At 37.9% G+C, this 24,488-nt stretch overlaps 2 protein-coding genes across 2 annotated transcripts; one reads left to right on the forward strand and one right to left on the reverse strand.

Annotated features, from left to right (window-relative positions):
* Positions 1–4,159: 4,159 nt before the first annotated feature.
* On the forward strand, positions 4,160–7,266 carry LOC116029975 (E3 ubiquitin-protein ligase makorin-like). Its single transcript, XM_031272039.1, has 5 exons — positions 4,160–4,321; positions 4,833–4,920; positions 5,021–5,685; positions 6,079–6,148; positions 6,670–7,266. Exons 1-5 carry the CDS (start codon positions 4,311–4,313, stop codon positions 6,949–6,951), a joined length of 1,116 nt encoding a protein of 371 aa, XP_031127899.1. The 5' UTR covers positions 4,160–4,310; the 3' UTR covers positions 6,952–7,266.
* An 892-nt stretch (positions 7,267–8,158) lies between these two features.
* Positions 8,159–9,085, reverse strand: LOC116029570 (probable inactive poly [ADP-ribose] polymerase SRO5). The gene has a single exon (XM_031271621.1). The coding sequence runs from the start codon at positions 9,083–9,085 to the stop codon at positions 8,159–8,161; it is 927 nt and encodes a 308-aa protein (XP_031127481.1).
* Positions 9,086–24,488: the final 15,403 nt, after the last annotated feature.

Raw genomic sequence — 24,488 nt, forward strand, 5'->3', positions numbered from 1 at the left:
TATTTATACTTTGATAGGACCTCACTTATTTCCAGCACAGGGCCATGCAAATCAATAAAACCGGCCTTGCCTGGGAGAAGCTTGAGAATGCCTAGTGGGGTGGCGGACCTTTCGGCTAAACAAGCCTTGACTCACGGGTGTGGGTTAAGAATGATAGACCAACCTTTGGGTGAGGTGCTCGGGTTGGTAGTTGAGGATTTCCTTGGAATTCCTCATGTGCGTAATCTCCACCAAGAAGTTTGATCAGGTGTTTCCCCTCCTTTTGATATAAAAATATTAATTTTTTTTTAAAACTCGATGCGCAAGATGTGAGTTTGACGTACATTTTTTATATCTCCATTTGAGTGTCTAAATATCTATTTTTAAAATATATTAGAAAAATAAAAATTAATTTAAGACTAATTATGTTATAATGTTTTTTTTAAGGTTATAATGTTAAAATGCAAAGTTTTGAACAATGGCACAATTCTATGAACAAGAACCTAGTTGTAGAATGTGATCAAAATTTTCTTTATAATAATGAATATTTTTCTTGGATTCATTGAACATTACGATAATAAATATCTAATGAATATTTGCCAAAAATAAGCCCTCAAATAAAACGAAACGAAAAAGAATGTGGCAAATTATACCATGGATTATGGTTTACTTTGTATTGTAAATATTGATTCAAAATAACATTCAAATTACGTGTTTGCATTTAACATAATATGTGGATATGCAGACTACAATTAACATATTATGTGCATCTAAATAAATTGAGAGTACATAATATGTTAACTATAAGTACATAACATGTAAATATATGCACATAATATGCAGTTAACATTATTATGACATGTAGTTTAATATATAATGTATTTTCAATTTATTTACAAGCACAAAATTTATTAATTAAAAATAAATAATATGTTAATTGTAGGCACATAAGTTTTGTAACCAGAGTCTAATACTAGTCAATGGTATAACAATTTAAAGAATGTTTGGTCGGTTAAGTGCCAGATGGAATAGCCTATCCAGCCCACCCAATGGCAGTTGTTATACCATGTACCATGGTCCACAATGGATTTTGTGGACCATGGGTCATGGTTGATACTGCAGTTGTGTTGAAAGGGAACTGCAGTTGCGCGGAACAGAGGCCGTGTCATCCATCTGGAACTGCAGTATCAGCTATGATCATGGTCCACAATATAATTTGCGCCCAATGGCAGAAGTAAGTTTTAAGATCATTTAGTAATTGGAATTATCAATTTATTTATTTAGAAAACAAAATGTGTTATACCACTATTTTCTAATTTTTATTATAGAAAACAGTTTTAATTTTTTTTAACCTAATAAAGAATTTAGAAAATATGTTTTTCTTATATTTTAAATCCAAAACTACACCTAACTTCATTTATAATCATCACTATCAAATTTACAAATTTCAATTCCATTTACCTATATACTTCTACCATGAAGGCTAACCATGGAAGCCGAACTCGGCTTCGCGGCTTCTGCTTCCTATGTTGTCAGGTACCCTGATGGCAGAGCTCGAGTCATTGGTGACCGCTAGACCGTAAACCAACATGACCACCACTTCCTTGGATAGCTTTTAGTTAACTCCGAGTCTCATACGTACATCTTCCGAGCTCATGTCAAGCCAATCCAACCTTCCAACACGTTGACCCACCCAAGGTCAACCCCTAGTCTACATACTTCATCAAACCACACCTCTTGTGCTTAAAAACGTAAATCGAGTCTAGTATATCCATCAATACTAGCTCATACCATCACATGCCTATACTATCGTTGTCTTTATCTATTATCTTCCTATCACCACCATTACTTATATTATCTATCTATATATACACCACTACCCCTAGGCCTAGCTAGTTACCTACATTCAATATCATCTTTTTTTAGTTTATCCACTATAATCTTTCTAATATATTTCTTATTTCCTATATACTAATATCAATATAATCTATTTACATCTACTTAGGATAATATATTATATAACTTAAAACTCAAAATCCAATTAAATTTTGATAATAGGTGAACATGTTTGGTTGTTCAAATAATGCCCGTGTGTGTTAGGTTATTTGTTCAAATATTTGTACTCATGGTAAATCTGGGTGCGTGTATCAAAAAGTTCAAATTGTGCACACAAACTTGTTATTTTAGAGCAAATAAGCTCTCTAACTTATTTGTGACCTGTAATTGCAGCTCAAATACAATTTCGGCCAACTCCAGCGAGCAAAAGATAATCATCAACGACTGGCGACCGCCACGGTCGCCGGTTGCGTCTACTGGAGATGGCGACCAGTTCGTCGCCTTCTGTACGGTCGGCAACCGTAACAGTTGCCGGTCGTTGATTGGCTTTTGTTCGCTGGAGGTTCACCGGCGTTGGCCGGAATTGTAATTGACATGCAATTATAGGTCACAAATAAGTTAGAGGGCTTATTTGCTCCAAAATAACAAGTTTTAGGGCTTAATTGTAGCTTTTTGAAGTTGAAGGGCCTAATTGCACAATTGAGTATAGTTTGAGGGTCTATTTGACCCTTATCCCAATGAATAATTAATCAAGTATTTTCATAAAACTATAAAAACATTTTAACTATTACATTTAAGAAGTTTCGTTCCAAATTTTGACTATTTATATTTGGAATTGTTGGCCCAGGGGTATCACTCAAAGGATAATGAAAGTAAGATGTGAGCCTGACCAAGGCTATCCAATTAGGAAAGAGGGATTGGACTTTTTTCTTGAAAGAGTGCTAAGGGTGTGTTTAGTAGTGCAGTATGGAGCATAATCCAAGAAAATAAGCGATGGGGAGGAGCGGTTGGCCTGGGCCAAGGGAGCGTTAGCCCGCGACACAGACACCAGATCTCGGTTCACCGACGAGTGGCAGACCAGTAGGGATCAAGCGGACCGAAGCGGATTGCTAGAGGGTGGCCTTGGTGCCTTTCGGTCCATTATTGGAGCGCCTTGGCTATCTATTAGTGGTTAGAGAGTCTCAACTTGGTTCACCTAGCTATGACGAATCACACAGGTAAGTAGCGGGCTATTCGGTGGATGGGCGGACTTCGGACGGGCAGTGTAGGCGGACTGCTTAGACGGGCCACTTGGGCAGACTACTCAAATGGACCGCTCAGATGGGTTGCTCTGGTGGTTGGCATGGTCCAAAACGTGGCTTGCAATGTGGTGCGCAGGGAGATATTTGGCAGGAGAGCGCGACACTTAGTGAGACACGCGTATGGTGGAGGAGGGAAGAGAGTTGTGGTCAGCTCACCTATCCGCAACCTGCGGCCCTAGGAGTAGTATAAAAAGGGGGAGGTGTCTTCGTTTCAAGCATCATCATCAGCTCTCCCTTGACTTCTCTCTCAGTCAACGGCGCAACACGTCAATTGTCCCTCAGTTGTCCATACGGTCCGCTAGTTAGCCGTGGTAGTTCATCCCTTGTGGTTGGGCTTGGTAGTTGGGCCTATTCATTCCTTTTGCTTATTTAATACATTTGCAACCCGCTTATATCATTTCAAGGGCCCTGTGCCCTATTAATTCAATACACTTTTCGTACCCATTACGGGATATCAATATGATTTTATGGTGGGCTCAATCCAGATAAAACCATTTAAAATAATACTCAGAAATCACCGGCCTAACTCTCATTATTGCATGGACCATGATCCACATAGCTGTGTGGACTAAAAATAAAAAGTACATTATTTTTGTACTGAATGTACATTATTTTTGTACTGTAGGTAATAGGTACATTATTTTAGGGTACATTATTTTTGTACTAAAGGTACATTATTTGATAGATACTATCAAATAATGTCCCTTCAGTACAAAAATAATGTACTTTTTATCATGGTCCATGCAACAATTTGCCACTCGATACATTCACATGTATGCAAGACTCAATATTATCGTAATTTATTACTGGCATTTTAAGGTGTAAATGAATTTAAAAATAAATTTAAAAATAAATTTCAAAAAACATTGTATTTAAAAAAAAATAGATCCCTATGAATACGTTTATTTATTTATTTTTTTAAAGGAAAGAAAAATGTGAAAATGGTTAGAAAAAATGAAACCGAAACAAACTAAACGTGGTATTAACGCGTTTGAAGCGCCAAAAGGCAAAAGCCCTATAATACGCTCACTTTTCTCACCTCCACAGCTACACGTTTCAATCGCTTTCTATGAGCGACACGAGACAGCAGGCGGTGGCTTCTCTATATTTTTGTCTGCATCAGATTTCAATCTCAAAATTATCTGCATCGGAGCTTTTCTAGGGCTCCATCTCCTCTCACCGAAGATCGAAGCCATGCCGAAAGGGTGAAATCTCGTTTCCTATTCAATTTCTTTTCTGCCGATTCAATTCAACGTTTGAAATTTCAACCTCGCCTCATTTGCACCATTTTGCATTTTTCTACCTTTTTTTTTTGTTACGAATTTCTTGTTTTTGCCTTTTGTATTTTGTTACGGAGATGATTCTGTCCTTCATTCGCATCTCCCGGATGGGCATAGATGAGTTGAGTAAGCATACCAGTTGGTATTTTTGATCCGCGGCAATGCGATGGCGCGGTTTAGATAAATTTGCAGAATTCATTGTTAGGGAAATCGAATTATTTTATGAATTGCATATTCATTTAAAATGAATTTTATTTTGTTCGGTTCAAATTTGATTACTGTATGAATACCTGAGGCTGTTCTTTTGATATTGCTTGCTTAATGGTAGTACTTTGATTCCTAAACCATATTCTCCATTACTTTGATCTATGGGTTGCTTCCTAGCAAATTTCAGTTTGACAGTTAAAGCTCATATTTGTGTTTATAATGTCTCCAGGGTTCCTTGCAAGTTTTTTGCACAGGGGGGCTGTCTAAAAGGGGAGCACTGTGAGTTTTTGCATGAATTGAGAACACCTCCAAATAATGTAAGAATTCTTGACTATTTTCTCGGGTAATCATGCTATTGATTAATTTTATCTACACTTCGGCTGTTACAAACATGACCTTTTTTTTTTTTTTTTTCAGATTTGCACCTATTACCAAAAAGGAATTTGTGCTTTTGGAAGCAGGTGCAGATATGAACATGTTAAAACTTCACAATTGCAGTCTTCTGCCTCATCTTTTTCGGGGCATAGAAAACCAAATTGGAATCAGAAGTTGGGACCTCAAGATTCATTACAGAGTGATGGCATAGCTGAGGCGAAGATTCATAATCCAGCTGATCAATCAATCTGCTCATTTGCTGCTGCTGGTAATTGTCTGCGTGGGGAAAAATGTTCTCAAATACATGGGGATTTATGTCCCACTTGTGGGAAACAGTGCTTGCATCCTTTTAAGCCTCAGGATAGAGAGGAGCATCTAAAAGCATGCAAAAAAAGGCAATGGCACCTGGAAATACTAAAACATAGTCAAGAAATAGAGTGTAGTGTGTGCCTCGAGCGTGTTCTATCCAAGCCAACAGAAGCTGAACGCAAATTTGGAATCTTATCAGAGTGTGACCATCCATTTTGCATAGTGTGCATAAGGAATTGGCGTAGTAGCTCTCCATCATCTGGGTTGGATGTAAATTCTGCATTAAGGGCATGCCCCATATGTCGAAAACGATCTTATTTTGTCATTCCTAGTGTGATTTGGTACAACACAAAAGAAGAAAAGCAAGAAATTATTGATAGCTACAAAGCAAAACTCAGGTATTTGTTTGTTGTGTGCATTTTTTGGGAAGGGGGGCCTTCTCTGATATTGATAGCTAAAACTCTTTTCTCACATTAGGATCTTTCTTCAATTAAATGTTATTATGATTCTGATACCAGAAGTTATGATGAAAGTGGGATGCTTGACACTACATATGCCTTACACAAGTTTGAGAACTTGGCTGTTAAAGTTTAATAGTCAGGATAAAAGAAAATCTGCCATTTTCTTTCTTAACTTGAATTGGAGAAGAAGCATAATATCTGACTGCTTTTTACCTTTTGGGGGGTAGTTATTATGTTTCTTTTCTTCCCAAAAAGAAAATGCTCACCATTGAGTATTTTCTAGTTATCCTGTTGTAAGTTTCCATGTATAAATTTATTTTTTTTCTTCAGGACTATCGATTGCAAACACTTTGACTTCGGGAATGGGACTTGCCCATTTGGGACTAGTTGTTTCTACAAGGTACTGTATTTTAAAATTTTGATAGATGTTTGCAGAATACTTGTTACATTAGTTTGACTTTTGGTATAATGGTCTTGAGTTGATTGAAAATTTGCATTCATATGGTAATGGAAGGCTAGATTTTGGCATTCGAAGTTTAACTTTGTTGTCTCACTGTCCCCTCTTATCAAAAAATTTAAATTAGAAATTGTGTTACCTTTATGAGATATATGATGTCTTAGCCTAAGGGTGTGTCTGTACATGGTTTTAGAGCTGTAATTGAGCTAAATTGAGTTAAGCCTAGCATTATCAGGTGTGGCTTGTAACAGATCCACCCACCAACTATAACCCAGTTGAATTAAACTAGCCAGGTCAAATTGATTTGCTAAATGGTTTGGTTCAAGTTTTCACTAATAGCTCACCATGCTGTTCACTGGGAATTGATGATTGCCTGAGCTACTTATATTTCCACCTCCTTTGGAATTTCATTCTGTATGATTGGTTTACCACTTCTTTGATGGATAACATCTGTTCTCTTCCAGCATACTGTCAAGCCTGGATCAATGATGTGGAATCGTGCTCTGATGCCCGATACATTTGGCTCAAGGTATCCAGACATGGATGAAGTAGGACCCAGCTCTGATACAGATGTTGATGGCTTAGCAAATTTGTTTGAGCACCTGTACATGCCACATAGACCAGGAGGACTTCAGGAGCAAGAGGATTCTAGTGATGAAGAATTATATGAATTTGCCGAGGCCATGTCTTTTCTGCTATTGCTGCATGGTTCTGATACTAGTGACTTTTCAAGTGATGAGGAATAACAATATAATATCCTTGAGATTGATGTATACACACATCCCTTGAGATTTATAAGAATGGTTACGTCTCTTGATGTGTCTCTGACTCTCTGTATGGATTTATGTGTTACTAGTCCTGTAAACTAATTGTGGCAGACTGGTTTTTGATGAAATTTAGTCACGAAAACAATTATTATGGCATAATATGTGATGTATATCTTGGTATTTCTTCAACTGGTAACTTACAGAGGTTACATCATTAGGGCATCCAATTGTGGATATCTAAATATGATTTTTTCTCTGACTAATCGAGCAGGAATACATGTGTTCTCTAAAAAATTTAAGCCTCCTACCTCAGTATTTGCTACTTTTCTCGGTCTCTATAAAATTTAAGCCTCCTACCTCAATATTTGCCAACTTTTCTCATTTCCCAGTCGATTAGTTTACTATTATCTATTTAGTTAAGAGTCATGCTATTTTGTTGTCCAGGTAATTTTAATGATAATTGATGTTTTCTGAATTTCCTGGCTCTGCAAGTCAGACAATTATGTGTACAATTTGTTCTATTGTTTACAGCAAGCACATGGTGATGGTTGTCTGGACTTTGAATTGGACTAGTTCTGTGAAATCTTGGATCTGGAGATGGAACTATAGTGATAAATATATTCAGTATGTTTCTTTATCTGCCTATTGATTCTCTCCACTTTTTGAGAAGATGAGACAATCTTTTGTCTCTCTCTCTCTTTCTTCAGTTAAACTGATGCTGTTTTCAGGCTGAGAGCTTTGCTTGTAAGGTGAACATTGGTCTTACAATTTCAGGGTACGTTCAGAAATTTCAATCTGCCATGTCTCAGTACTATATATTTTTTTTGTTTAGCAATTTACCAGTATAAATGTTGTGTTTTCTCAGTGATTATGTGTTTAATGTTGTACCCAGAAAACAAGTTTCAGTGTGGTTATGCTGACAGTTTACATTGGTTTCTTTAAATGACCAACCTCAGAAAATCTGGCTTTGAGATCTTTTCTGTTAATATGACCCACATTTAGGAAGTCCCAAATTCTCAATTTACTTAATGCAACAGTCTCATAATTGATATAGGTATCAAGAATGCATGATATAAGAAACTAGTATTATGCTTTTAATTTCTAATTAAATAACGCTTGAGGAGGATTTTACTAATATGAGTACAGTAGATTACAGTTAAAATAACATGTTCTACAATCCTAATTGTCAATAGCTGCTTGAGGACTTGTGCGGTGAGAAAGTTAACCTTTTCTTCTGCTTATTCTGGTAGGATTTAATGGCTTGCACCAGCAGTGTGTCTCCTGCTAGATTTCTCAAATGCCGTCGGAGTTCTTTCACTGTTATCTTCCCCTCTTCGGTGTCCTTTTGGTACTTTGCTATCGATTGCTTGTCATGAGGCAACATAAGTGAAAGTTCAAACAATAGTGCTGAAATATGTGCAGGTATTTCTATTTTTTTAGTTGTTGACAGTACATTGAAACTGATCATAAATTCGGGTAAAATTTGGGCATTCATGTGGGTATTCCAGATAATGTACTTTGTTGGAGAAACTAAACTGTCAACCCCAGAATCAAACTCTTCAGAACTTGGATAGCATTGAGTAGAACCTGGTTGAACAACTTCTGCATTCCCCAGCAACACCCTGCAAAACAGGAGATGTTGCATCCCTTCTGCATCAGGAATCGTGGATTTCAAACAGTTGAGGAGCAACTTGGATGGAGTGAGATGGATGCCTCGGCCATGCGTCTCATTCATTACGGGATTAACAAAACCATGACGAAGTATGTTGAAAATCTGCTCCTTCGGAGCACCATACCAAGCGAAATTCTCATTCGGGTTACCTCCCCTTTTTATCTTCAAGCCATATTTATACATAAAGAAATTTTGAAGCTTTTCTCGGTCTTCAGAGGTTGTGTAAGATTTTCTATACACACTCTTCAGTTTTGTATGTTTCTCTAGAACTCCCAAACTCAAAATTAACTCATCTTTTGTCACCTGAAAATCTCTTTCAGATTTGTCAATGGTGACAAGAATATCACAGCTGGAGCGATCATGATGATCTGTTCTGTATGGTAGTGAAGTTGCTGTGCTGCAGCAATCAGAATCAGTCTTCAATACATCCTTGACAGTCATCTTCTTCTGTGGATAAAGATTGAAGAAGAAAGAAGCTTTGCTGAACTTCAAGGAGAATGGCAGGAGAGGAAGGTGGGATCTTTGGATGAAGATTGATGAAGAAAGAGGCTTTGCTGAACTTCAAGCAGAATGGCTGGAGAGGAACGTGGGATGCCGTGTTTGCCGTCTAGTTTAAGTAGGAACGTCGGAAAAATCCTATGCCTCGAGGGAAATTACGAGCTTCGTCTTGCCTAATTTAAATAGGTAATGGGAAATTAAGAGCTTTAAATTGTCATGAAAAGGACAATTTTTGAGTTGAAAATATGTATGTTAACTTGCTCTTTTGTAATAAAATTTCATTGGTTATATATAGTACGATGTCGGAGCCGTGATGTCTAATTTTATTTCAACTCCGACTAGAGTCTAATTTTAGTTCAACTCCAACTAGTATTTAGGCTATGTTTGGTTCGAATATGAGAAATCGGAATGGGAATTAAATATTCTCTCTGTTTTATTTTGTTTAGTTCGGTTAACGAGGTTTGACTGAAGGTATTTTTAATTCAACTAGCACGGAATGGATTTGTTATAATATATTAAGCATATTTAGATCGATATATAATTATATAAATTATAACATCAAATATTATATAATGCAATTGAAGATATGTTTTGGATCGATTATGTTTTTTGATGTTATTCTTGTTTGAATTCCAGCAAATAATTGCTTAATTAATAGCTAATAATGTGTATATGTACACCTGCGGTGCTGGAACTTTAGAGATTTTATATATCATTGTTTAGGATTTTTATAAATTAGGCAAATATGCCCATTCTCTAGTAACTAGTTATAGGAATCAATTGTTATTTTAACTCATATGTATGGAAGATATATTTTTGTGTAGATATATAGCATTTTTTCCATTTAAAAAAAAAACATAATATCACCGGTTGTATTTACACATTATTGAAATTCTCTTTGTCTTGTCAAAAAAAAAAAAAAAAAGAAATCCTCTTTGTAGACAACACTGGTAGTAGCAACACAATCTTGTCCGCAATCGTCTAAAACTAATTAACACTTCCAGGCTATCAGGATGGGTGACTCGGGAGAAAGCCATGTACAATTGACCGTGATTACAAACTGGTTTTTTCAGTAATAACCCAACGTGAGTTAGTGTTCGACCCTGACTTTTGTTGATAGTCGTGGCATATGTAAGCATCAATGAGAATTATTTATGCTGGAACTTGAATTGAAGGACAATCTCGTATCAGAAAGAGTGAGAGACATTCGAGGGATAAAAACTTTAGTTCCTTCATGTGTAACATTAACTATTTTTGCTTCAACAATGTGATCTGCCAATCTTGTGATGATAAGTTGCGTACCGTTATAAAGACCAAGAGAATGGTCTATCTTCCGTAATAACATAATAGGTGCACCTTAATGTCAATGAATGATTAAAAAAATCATACAATTTCAAACTATTTAAGAATTTAGGAGTGTGTACTTCTAATATATTTTCACCGTCTGGTTCCGCCTTACACAAAGAGTTACAACTTAAATATGTTCGTCCTTTTGCAATATTCATGTCACACATGTACTGATTAATTTGATCAACGACATCTAAAGTCGGCGAGCGGATCACTGACTTTCCAGCTGCGACTCATCAAGCGTGCCATATCTTGAGATTGAAATTTTAAAAAAATCACTTTTGATGTAATCAAAGCATTGAGTCATAACAATATTGATACTGAAATTTTAATTTTATAATCTACATGTATATATTCTGTGATTTTTTCCATAAAATAATTTTGATAGTCAAACTGTAAAACATATTGATTTTACCCATCACTAAATTTCAAAATGTTTCAGATTCCCAAGTATATATAAGTCAAAATCACATCTAAAGCCTAATTTTTTTGTCAATATTTCATACATATGAAGCAAGTCTTTGACTATTGTGAGAAGTTAGTAACCTTGAGTCTAACATACAAAATAAAGCATTGTGTGATAGTGGGTAGTAAATTTGAGGTAAGACCATTCAAGCATATAAGCATGTTTCGAGCTTGTTTCTATGCTCACAAAATTCAAATCATCATACTGACATCATACAATAAACAAAAATATATTAGAATGTATGAATCATATATCTAAACTGTTACTCCAAACTTCACTCCAGATTACCAAATGGAGTGTATGGCTTTTTGGAATGATGCACATCCAAACTGTTGAAATGCGATGTCTATAGTCGTTGATTAGCAGAGTACTCATGCTTCATATTTCATCAAAATATCTGTTCTTTTGATATTATGATTTATAACATATAAGAATCGACAAATAAACTATAGTATGAGTCTTCCTTGCATGCAACAAATATCACAAAAATTCAGTGTTCTAAAATAAGTGTATAAATGCAATATGTAGATAATTTGCATTGCATTATAAATCATTAATTTAATTACTTGTCAGTTAGTTATTGCAATATCTTGAGGTATACTTATATTTTGATATTCAGTAAGTATAACTATATTAGAGAAAAATTCACCTGAGATTAATGAGATAATCAGTTGAGTGATGGTTGGTTGACCGTATAGCGTTGATATTCTCTGGACAAATTACTGTTGGAAAAAATAGCATAAAATGACATTTTAGTGGCTATATTGTGGTACAAATATATGTGGGGTCCACTTTCGTTTTGGGTCGGGTCAAAGTAGATTCGGGTTCTTCATAGTTAGACGAAAAGAGTGATATATTGTATGCTCAAAACGGATAATGGATGAATGACAAATTGGTTCTCAAAGTTGACCCATTTGAGTTAGAAAAATGGTGAGAAAAAGCTTTCAAGTAGCTTTGTCCCACAATGGTTTGAGAAGTAAGTTTGCACAACTACTTATACAAGAGTTTTTCTAAGACTTATTGAATTGTGTAGCATAGAGCCATAGGGGCTCTCTCTCTCGCGCAGGGGGGGGGTGCAAATCAAATCCCAAAATGAACTTGAAAAGGCTTGACTCGTGTGTGCCGACACCTGCATGTATGGAAGAAAATATTTTATTAGGAATTGTATTACCATATTTTGATGTACAATTGTATTAGGAATATGAATTGTATTACCATATTTTAAAATATTACGCAAACCTTAACAGTATAGGAGTGTTTTGGGCGGGAAGTTAAAGTTGATGATATTGTTTTTATTAATAGTATAGATTTTTCATAATATTAAGTTTAGTATTAATATACAAATTTATATATTTAGAAACTACACTAAAAGTACTATTAAACACAAAAAATCAAATTTAAAAACAAGGTACTATTAAACACAAAAAATCAAATTAAAAAAAAAGTAAAAAATGATAAAGAAAATAAACAAAGAAGAAATAGTTGGTTTGACCAATGAATAGTAAGTATGATAGATAAAATGGGACAGAGGGAGTACTTGGTAGTTGAAATGAGTTTTCATTGAAGTATTTTACATGTTTGGTAGTAGGGTAAAATTGAAATAATTATCAATATTGATGTTTGATTATGTATGACTCTATAATCAAAATAAAGGTTTTTTTTTTTTAAATATAAAAATATGGGTAAGTAATGCGACAAAAGTTAAAAACTAGACAATGTGTATGAAAACTAAACAATTGTATAATTTTCATTTTCATTCCTTTTGTCTAACTTCATAAACCAAACACACCTTAATTGTTACAAAAAATTCTCCCAAAGAGAGGATTATTTATGATCCTCCAAGCTTGTTTACAAAGGAGGGCTGACAGGATAATTGGGCATCAGCACCTGATCCGAAGGCAACAAACAGCCACCCGTTACACAAAGACGACACATTGATGGGATGATAATTACTCCAACGACAGCACTCAATGAATGCTCGCCATTACCAACACTCAATGCAGCTCACCATTACTAGCACCCCGTTACACTCACTAGAAGAATAGCCGTTGCAGCCATAGTATAAATAGCAGACTTGTGGTAGAGGATGGGGACCTGGTTTTGACACACGAACACTCTTGTACTGATTACTCGTTGTATTCCACTATTACTATTCAGATCTCAATATACCCTGGTGACATTTTTACCGTCATTGGTGCTCTCGTTGAGAGCTAAGGCCAAATCTCATCCACAGCGTCACCTCCTCATCCATGGCATCGCCTCTGTAAACGCGAAATATTTGAATTGTATATTTCAAAATTCAAAGTATATCGGTTACAATGAATTAGTGTGTATCAAACGATAAAGGGTACAATCTCTGTATAGAAATCCTCTGATTCTCTATTAGTAGTATGCCGACTTGAATTGTGTCGAATTCGGAATATGCCGATTTGGAAGTGGACCGAGTTCAGAGTATGCTGAACTAGAAGTATGCCTTGTTGTGCCGAGTTGTGCCGAGTTATGCCGAGCTATGCTGGGTTCGGGGTATGCCGAACTGGAAGTAGGCCGAGTTCAGAGTATGCTGAACTGGACTTGCCGAGTTGCGCCAAGTTCAGAGTATGCTGAACTGGAAGTATGCCGAGTTCAAAGTATGTTAAATTGGACTTAGGCGGAGTTGGATGTATGCCAAGTTCAAAGTATGTTGAACTGGACTTATGCCGAGTTGGACGTATGCCGAGTTCAAAGTCTGTTGAACTGGACTTATGGCGAGTTGGACGTATGTCGAGTTCAAAGTATGTTGAACTGGACTTATGCCGAGTTGGATGTATGCCGAGTTCAAAGTATGTTGAACTGGACTTATGCCGAGTTGAACGTATGCCAAGTTCAAAATATGTTGAACTGGACTTAGGCCGAGTTGGACGTATGTCGAGTTTGGTACTCAAACGGCGTGCTCCTCAGTGCAGATATACTGCAGGCGTGCTCCCGGTGCAAATAATTACAGGTGCTCGGTGCAAATAAATTGCAAGCGAGTCCTTCGTGCAAATAAATTGGAGGCGTGTCCTCCCGGTGCAAATAATTGCAGGTGCTTGGTGCAAATAAATTGCAAGCGAGTCCTTCATGCAGGCGTGTCCTCCCGGTGCAAATAAAGTGCAGGCGTGTCCTTCCGGTGCAAATAAATTGCAGGCGTGCTCCTCCCGGTGAGATGCAGATCTTCAGAGCTTCAAAATCTTCTAATCTTCAATGCCTTCAATGTCTTTAACCTCCAAAGTGAACCCACTATTTATAGTGGTAGGGGTAGAGAAAATCTAACAAACCCAATCCTTTGAATTTAATTTAATATTTTGAATTAAATTCAATGAATGTACCTGGACATCATCATGTCCAGGTTCATGATTTTATAATTTTGAACCAATTTATAATGTCCACAACTTTTTCAAAATTATATAATCCACATATATTCTTCGTGGGCCAAACCAAGTCCAAGCCCGTCAATTTGAGCAGCCCAATTGATAGTCTGGTCCAACTCAATTAAATATCTTCCTTGAATTCGGGCCAACAGCTCAGCAATAATTACTTTAAATTAATTAACTAGGCCATTTAATCAACCCAATTAAATAAATATCAGCCCAGTTTAATTAATTAAAGCAATTAATTTAATAATGAATTATCAGTCACGGCCCAATAATATTATTTAAATTTTCAGTGCTAACAAATTGCCCATTCGAGACTTGCTTGGCGTGCTCCAAATGCAAAGAGAAGGAAGTCTCGAAATTAATAGTTGCCAGGAGTCCGAATTTACAGTCCATGTTTGTTGGTAGCAGCCCAATTGTGTCCACAGTTCTATTAGAGGCCTGTTTCATTTTCCTCTCTAACTTTAGCCAAATTTAATTTTAATTTGGCCAAAATTAATTCCTCAAAATCAGAAAATTGAACCACAGCTCATCACGCTCAACTTTGGCCATATTCCCTTAGGGACACAGTCTTTATCCCATCATGACTTGTAGTAACCAATTATTTCAATGACAAACCATACTAATCCTTTCTTCCCACCCGATCCACAAAATTAAAATTCGATAAGAATTGGGGTAACAACCAAGGAGTCTTGAAACACAGGAGACAGTTTTGACTCATGTCAAGGAATATCTTTTAGCTTCCTCCTTTTAAAATCTCATAAAGGGTTTATCCCAACTTATCAGTCAAAAATGCTTGTGAATGTGACACTTATATTGTTGAGGCTATCGAAGATTTAGTCAATGATGAGACTGTAGTTTAAAATGCCGAGGCGGAAGTTTCTCGTATTTCAGAGTTGACTGTGCTGATGCCAGAAGATGAAGAGAGCCTGAACCAGGTGAAGGGAAGCTTAGAAGCATGTAAAGATAGCATGTTTAGCTTTAGGCTTTTGTTGACTGATGTTCTATTCCTTTGGTAGCAAGACTTTTGTCGTTTCTTTTTCCCAACTCATGATAATATCAATACTTTCATTTATGCGCTTGTCCTTTAATAATCGTACATCTTTGCCTTGACCTGTTGAACGATTGTCTTGATATACCACAGTTGCAACATGAATTGGATTTGTTTTTGTTATAACTGAACTTAGATAATTTGATATCTAAGCTGCCTACGTACTCCTATAAAGGAGATCAAGTCAAACGTAGTTCAAATGATTTTTTTAATAAGTAAAGCCGTTCACAGTTTAAACTCATGCGGGCCAGGAGCGCCTATGATTTGGGCCCACCCATAGACAAAGCGAGATGCGCTAGCAGTTTAACCACGTGCTGCATTTTTGGTGGATGAGTCATTCATTGACTTTCCATGACTCGGGTCGAGATATAATTGCTCGCAGCCCTATTTATAAATATTCGCACAGGTTTAGGGGGGACATAACCCAACCCTTTGCGTACATGGGGCTCTTGTTGATTTGCCTTGCCTCTACCACCGGCTTTGGGGATAAGCGTTCCCAACTTCCAAGGCTCATTAGGATTATAGCCAGCTTTAGCTAGAAGCTTATAAGCGTTAGGGTCAAAACCCTCAGTACGCTTGGTGGGCAAGACTTGGTCCGCTTCATCTATTTTAAGTGTGTCAATTCTTGCAAGCGGGAAGATGAGCTTTGTAGTGTGTTGATCCACTTCCACAACTTCTTTTCCCTTTGACTTTAGTTGGGAAGGCGAGTTGTTGTTGTTTTTCTGGGCATCTTCCACAAAGACATGTTTCTTTATGTAGAACTTTGCATCCGCAAAGTAAGACTCAGCCTTTGCGAAAGGGCTTTCATCGGCGACTACCTTTTCAATCACGCCGTTCTTTTCATACATGAAGCATTGATGCCAAGATGAGGGAACTACCCCATTTTCATATATCCAAGGCCTTTCGAGTAACAAGTTATAAGATGTCCCTGCATCTATAACATGGCAGACGACACTTGAACTTAGGCCTCTAACTCTCAAGTCGAGGTTGATGACGCCGATTGCTCTCTACCCTCCTTGGTTAAAGCCTTGTATCATTAGTCGGCTTTGGACGAGATCATCTGTAGATCCACCAAGGTCTTTTAGGGCTCGAAGGGATAGATGTTGACTGCTGAGCCTTGATCAACTAGAATTCTTTTGAGCTTTTGCCCCCGTGTGTAACCTTCGACAAACAGTGGGCGATTGTGTGGCGCACCTCCAAGTAACAAATCTTCATCCTTGAAGGTAATTTCTGCAGAGTAGGAAGCTGCCCTATGCATTTGCACTTCCTCGTTTTCGGTGTGTTTAGGAGATGAACATTCTCCTACATCCACTTGCTTGTCATTGGTATTTAGGCAGGAGCTAATATTGCCTGCCCCTTGAAGATTAAATCCCTTTGGCATATATTGAGCCAAAGGAACTGGTGTTCGTAGCTGTTTGACATGCCCCTTTATTTTGATCTATGGGCATGGCCACTTGTTGAGGTTTTCGCAACCCAACTTTTCACTGTGTGCCTTGGATGTCTCATAGGCTCACTTTTCATCTTTCTATGAGTGACAATCACCCATTTTCCTTCAGATGTGCTATCATTTTGCTGTGGTTTTGAACTTTGACCAGCAACATGTTTAACGGTGAATGGGAGTGGATGTTTTCGTTGCTTCCCATATTCCTTCTCAGTACACAAAGGAGCAAATCGTCCAAGTGTAATTGAGATTTGATTTGTGCTTGCGTCGGCATCAGCAAGCTCAATTTTCCCATCTCTGGCTAGTGCCATAACTTTATCCTTGAAGATAAAACACTGTTCAATCGGATGACCCAAAAGGCGATGATACTTGCAATAATTTAGGTCATTCACCCTTGAAGCCTCATCAGGGCGTCTCATCTCGGGCAATTCAATGAGCCTAAGGTTGAGTAGCTCATCGAACATGGGAGATACATCAGAATCCAAGAAAGGATATGTTTTCTCCTGTCTTTCTTCAAGAGTTGGCCTCCTGCCTCCCCTTGACGGGCCAGAAGATGATCTCGGCCTAGGCCTTTCATATGCTTTAGTGAAGACTGTCATTGGTGTAGCCTTCATAGTCATTGCTTCATTTTCTTGTTTTAGAAAGGGTTTATTTCCTCTCCTGAATTCTTGGTTTGCAGGAGTGTTGGAGGAGTTAGACATGTTCAATACGTTGAGCCCTCCCCTAGCTTCGATGCTCAACTCCATGTCGTGAGCACGACTGGACAACTCCTCGAAGGACTTCGGAGTTGAGCCCTCATATAGGAGAGTTCGAAGTGCATGCCTTGGATGCACATCTCTATTGCAGAACTTTGAGATATCCTGTCCTTGCAATTTAGGCACAATTCCCTCCATCTTTCAATGTAAGCACTGGCACGTTCGCCTTTCCACTGGACAGTGCTGGTGAGTTCTAAGAAGCTGACCGTTCTCCTTGTACTGTAGAAGCGAGTTAAGAACTCACGCTCCATATCGTGCCAATTATCAATGCAGCCGGGCTCGAGGTCGGTGTACCAATCAAAAGCAGTTCCCTTTAAGAAACGGACAAACTGCTTTACCAACAGGTCGCCATAAGTCCCTGCATCATTGCATGTTTTCACAAAGTGGGCAATGTGCTGTCGAGGATTTCCCTTGCTATCAAACTGTTGGAACTTAGGAGGTTGATAGCCGAAGGGCATTTTCAACTCCTCAATCCTTTGTGTGTAGGGCTTAGCATAGGAATATGAGGATTGGCCTCCATCCAACTTGCCTTTGATTGCCCCCATTATGTAGTCGTTTAATTGATCCACCGGTATCATACCTTCGGTGATTGGTATAGTTTTCTCAGTTGCAGGCAAGTGAGAAGTAGTTTCTCTCACTGCAGGGCTAGTAGGAGGTTGTGGTTGCTGAACAACCTCTTCTTGCCCCTCGGGCTGCTTTCCTGGAGCACGACTTCCTTGCCCCTCCATGATGCTTCCTACCTTATCATCAAGGGTGTTGATCCGTTTATCTTGGTTTTGAAAGAGTATAGTCATTCCTTCAAGAGTCTTAGCAATTCTAGCTAATTGCTCTTCCACAGACTCAGTGTTAGTTGCCATGGCAGGCATGACATTGTAGACATGTGTCCACTCAGGCGTAGCCTTCCATAATGGATGTGGCGGGGATACGGGGGAAGTACTCCCGCTACTTGCGTTCCCCTACATAGAAGTTGGACTACCACTATCGGTAGCTCCCTTAGGAGAGGGCGGACTCCCAGCATAGGTAGTTGCCTTTGGGGCAGCTGGGGCATTGTTGATTCTTCGAACCACTCTTCGAGTCATGTCAAGAGGTTCAAACAGTTGGACCCCCGAGCTCTTGACGCGGTTTCTAGTCAGTGGACCTTGCGCCTTCTGAGCAGCACCAGAGCTAGATAGAGGTGCAGACTTGGAATTGGTAGCTTGGGCATAGGTCATCCTGAACATGGGGTTGTTTGATGCCATTGAATGCGTTGGTAGAAGTAGTTTAGTAGTAGAGAGATGAGAGGCAGAGTTGTCCCACTCGGCGTGCCAAAATATGTAAACGCGAAATATTTGAATTGTATATTTCAAAATTCAAAGTATATCGGTTACAATGAAGTAGTGTGTATCAAACGATAAAGGGTACAATCTCTGTATAGAAATCCTCTGATTCTCTACTAGTAGTATGCCGACTTGAAGTGTGTCGAATTCGGAATATGCCGATTTGGAAGTGGACCGAGTTCAGAGTATGCTGAACTAGAAGTATGCCTTGTTGTGCCGAGTTGTGCCGAGTTATGCCGAGCTATGCTGGGTTCGGGGTATGCCGAACTGGAAGTAGGCCGAGTTCAGAGTATGCTGAACTGGACTTGCCGAGTTGCGCCAAGTTCAGAGTATGCTGAACTGGAAGTATGCCGAGTTCAAAGTATGTTGAACTGGACTTAGGCGGAGTTGGACGTATGCCAAGTTCAAAGTATGTTGAACTGGACTTATGCCGAGTTGGACGTATACCGAGTTCAAAGTATGTTGAACTGGACTTATGCCGAGTTGGACGTATGCCGAGTTCAAAGTATGTTGAACTGGACTTATGCCGAGTTGGACGTATGCCAAGTTCAAAATATGTTGAACTGGACTTAGGCCAAGTTGGACGTATGTCGAGTTTGGTACTCTATCGGCGTGCTCCTCAGTGCAGATATACTGCAGGCGTGCTCCCGGTGCAAATAATTACAGGTGCTCGGTGCAAATAAATTGCAAGCGAGTCCTTCGTGCAAATAAATTGCAGGCGTGTCCTCCCGGTGCAAATAATTGCAGGTGCTCTGTGCAAATAAATTGCAAGCGAGTCTTTCGTGCAAATAAATTGCAGGCGTGTCCTCCCGGTGCAAATAAATTGCAGGTGTGCTCCTCCCGATGAGATGCAGATCTTCAGAGCTTCAAAATCTTCTAATCTTCAATGCCTTCAATGTCTTTAACCTCCAAAGTGAACCCACTATTTATAGTGGTAGGGGTTGAGAAAATCTAACAAACCCAATCCTTTGAATTTAATTTAATATTTTGAATTAAATTCAAGGAATGTACCTGGACATCATCATGTCCAGGTTCATGATTTTATAATTTTGAACCAATTTATAATGTCCACAACTTTTTCAAAATTATATAATCCACATATATTCTTCGTGGGCCAAACCAAGTCCAAGCCCGTCAATTTGAGCAGCCCAATTGATAGTCTGGTCCAACTCAATTAAATATCTTCCTTGAATTCGGGCCAACAGCTCAGCAATAATTACTTTAAATTAATTAACTAGGCCAATCAATTATTTATTAGGCCATTTAATCAACCCAATTAAATAAATATCAACCAAGTTTAATTAATTAAAGCAATTAATTTAATAATGAATTATCAGTCACGACCCAATAATATTATTTAAATTTTCAGTGCTAACAGCCTCCTCATCCACCAACGGCATCGCCTCTTCCTTCTCCAGCGGCGCTTCCTCATCCAGGGCGTCCACCTTCGGCGTGTAAAATTTTCAGTGTACTTAGTGGTCATGGTCTGCCGTGACTAATTCCGTACAAATAAAATAAAAAAAAATAAAATAACTCTATTCCCTTAGGGCCGTCATGAGATCCTATCTCGCTAGCTACTTGACGGGAGGGTGTTTCTGATGTAAAGTTTAAGGCTTTGTTACAAAAACACCACACTCTATTCTCTTAGGGCCGGCACGAGATCCGATCTCGCTAGCTACCTGACGGGAGGATGTTTTTCCGGATCAAGCCGAAGGCTTGGTTTCGAAAACACCACACTCTAGTCCCTTAGGGCTGGCACGAGATCCGATCTCGCTAGCTAGACGGGAAAGTGGACCTTCGACCGGGCATACGGCCGGTCGAAGTGAGCTCGCACGCAAAACGCCAAAAAATACAAAAAAAAATAAAATTAAAAAAATAAAAAATAAATATGCCGAGGTCAAGACCTCGCCCAATTTGGGCCGAGGTCGTCACCTCGGCCAATTTTCGTCGAGGTCATCACCTCGGCCAAATTTGGCCGAGACTGTGGACGAGGTCCCGCACCTCGACCATAATTATCTTACCGTTCCAAAAAAAAACCAATTTTACACAAGTCATTACTCCCAAACCACCTCAACCACTCTCGTTGGCTAGGGAGTGGGGGGACTGGTGACAGGATAATTGGGCATCAGCACCTGACCCGAATCATCAGCACTGACCCGAAGGCAACAAACGGTTACCCGTTACACAAAGATGACAAATTGATGGGATGATAATTACTCCAACGACTCTCCATTATCACGACCCAGCACTCAATGAATGCTCACCCTTACCAACACTCAATGCAGCTCACCATTACTAGCACTCCGTTACACTCACTAGACGAAGAGCCGTTACAGCCATAGTATAAGTAGCAGACTTATGGTAGGGGATGAGGACTTGGTTTTGACACATGAACATTCTTGTACTGATTACTCGTTGTATTCCACTATTACTATTCAGATCTCAATATACCCCGGTAACATTTTTACTGTTAAGGGCAATGTTGAATTCTCTTAACATTCTAAATCCCCCCCAACCCTTCCAACCCTACTAAAATTTTTTAGAATACACAGTTTATGTCATGCCTTATCTTCCCCACTGTTCCCTCCCCACCAATAGGGGTGAAAATAGGCTAGTCCCCTATCAAGCGGTCTATAACTTAGCCTAATTTGGATCTACTATACTTTGGCCTAGTCTAGTCTATTTAGTAAAGAGGACATGCTTAGGTCTATTTTAAGGCCTATTTAACTAACTAGATCTAGGTGCGTACATGTTTAAGGCTTAACCTATAGGCCTACAGGCCTAGCCTATATGTATGAAATATTATTATATATTTCACCCATATATAGGGATACAACCCTAACCTATATGTATGAAATATTATTGTATATTTCACCCATATATATCAAACCCATGACTTCTCATATGGAAAAACTATTTCGTGCCACTAGATCACAAGGTTATTGGCGTACCTGTTTGTTTATTATTGTTATATTATATTTTTTTTATAACAAATATGTAAGCCTTATAAAGTGTAAAACATATAGATCTTAAATAGACTCCAAGCCTATTTAAAGCCAACAATAAAGTATCTTTAATGACCTACATATTAAATATACCTTTAAAAAGGCTTCAGGCCATACCAAACTTATTGTAGGCTCAGGTTTGTGTCTAAAATAAGCCTACACACAGGCTTAGACCCAATTATTCTGTGCACCATGGTCCACACAGCTATGTGGACCATAATCAAATGTACATTTTTAATGTACTAAATGTACATTATTTTTGTATTGAATGTACATTATTTTTATACTATAAAAATAATGTACATTCAGTACACAAATAATGTACATCCCCTGAATATAATGTACATTATTTTTATATTGAATGTACATTATTTTTATATTGAATGTGCATTATTTAATAGTATGGTCCACACAACTGTGTGGACCATGATCCACACAATAATGATTGCAGGCTTAGGCTTCAAATTCTCATATCAGGCCTATACCTAATTTTTCAAAGCTTGACCCGACGTAACCTATTTCAATCCATACCCACCAATATACATTCATGACCACCTCAACCTCCCTTATAATACCCATAGGAAAAAAAATAAAATAAAATAAAATTCATAACATATGTGGGAATTGATTGAATCACATTTTTAAGCAAAACCTCTCTCTCAACTTTAGACAAAAATCTATGGTTCCAACTTTGTATTCTATTGACAATCCTAGATTTACAAATCCCAAAATCCTAGATTTACAAATCCCATAATGGTAAATATATTTAATATAAAATACCGAGTAATATATTGTAATACAAAGTAGAAAATAAAAAATATAAAGAAAGTGAAAAACAGTCTATAATCGTATCCATCAATAATATAAATATATAAATGGCAAAAAAGAAAAAAAAATTAACAACCCCTGCTATTCATCAAGAATCATAGCAATGCCCAGTCACTCACACGTGTATGTATACAACAAAATAGAATAGAATAAATGATGGATTTGCCATCTCTAGTGCTTGATAAGAGTTGCCAGAGAGAGGAGCATTGAGGAAATCAGAACCGCTCCGATGACCGGCAAAGAGGATGCTCCGCTAGCAGGCGACGGGGCCGGAGCCGCCTCCTGAGCTGAAACGGCGGAAACCGCCACCATGACGGCAACGAAAACTGCCAAAACCTTCAAGAAATTCACCGCAGCCATTGCAGAAAATTCACCGATCGAAGTGGTTTTGAATATATATATATGTAATGACTTTGATTCTAAGGGTTAAGGAGTGTGGTGCATAACAGAAGGGAGGGGTGGAGGAGTTTAAATAGTGGGATTGAGATTGGTGTGGGGCCGGAGAAAGGCTGGGACAGCTGGGATGATGGGAGATGGTGGACGGTAGAGTTGAAGAATGTGTTATATTTACAGAATTTTATTTATTTTCTCAAATCTTACCCTCTTATTTTGTGACAAGGATATTTTCATTATATATTTCAGAAAAATTTGATATTTTCATCAGTAAGTCACAAAAAAAAAAATATCTTCATCATAGAGACACAGTAGAAGTTGTTAGTAAGAAGTGGAATTCATTTAATAATTTTCATATTTAAATAAAAATAAGTCTTTACCAAAAAAAAAAAAAAGAACAAGTCTATTATGAGGTAATGTGTAACACTTTGTTAGTAAATTTTTTTTTAGTACATTTTAATTAAGGGTCATTCATGTGTGTGATCGTCTCACGGATCCTTATCCGTGAAACGGGTTAGGTCAATATGCAAAAATACTTATACTAGCAAATGCAATACTAACTCAGAAGATAAATGTTTGTTACTTATAAAAGAAAACATAATACTTTAATTTTGAGAACAAATGTAATACTTTTATATTTTGATGTAAAAGTATTGCTTTTAAATTTCAATGCATGAGTAATCCTTGGCCAAATTGGTTTTCTATTTTCTTTGATCATCACAGTTGTGATTTGGAGTCGCAATTTCTTCATTTTCGATCGAGTGTTCGTCCATACAAAGAGATTAATATTTTTTTTTTCACTCGTTCTTGAGTATAATATTGCCTATATTTGAATGTTGGTGTATATGTACACATCTCTGGGTAGTACGGTTGTGCGTTCTGGTCTGCTGGTTGTGCAACCCAGTGTTGTGAGCTGTGCATAGTAGTTTGGTGAGCTCTGCATTAGTGCACTTAGTGCAATGCACTGTAAGACATTGGGATGTCTATCGTAGAATTTTTTTATGGTGTTTGAATGCGCAATCAAAAAGTTACTAATTAATGCACAACATTTGATATAGGAATGTACGAAATTCTATATATGAATGTACAACTTATAATAAGACTGGTTTACCCTAACGTTATATTTTTTTTTTAATATTTTAAAGGGATTTGTTTCCTTAATCCATGTGATTTGTTCCTTTTAATCTCAATCATGCATCATAATGATTTGTAGTCTAGATTAGTCCTCATGTCCTTACTTAATGACTATCAAATAGTCTTGTCTAACTGAGTCCACGGCATATGCGTCCGGAGTAACTCCGGGCGCAAATAGTCTAAAACTCCGGACGCAAATGAGTCTTTTTGTACTAGTGGTA

Source organism: Ipomoea triloba, chromosome 9 (assembly GCF_003576645.1).
Source record: "Ipomoea triloba cultivar NCNSP0323 chromosome 9, ASM357664v1".
In the NCBI taxonomy this organism is placed as follows: Eukaryota; Viridiplantae; Streptophyta; class Magnoliopsida; order Solanales; family Convolvulaceae; genus Ipomoea; species Ipomoea triloba.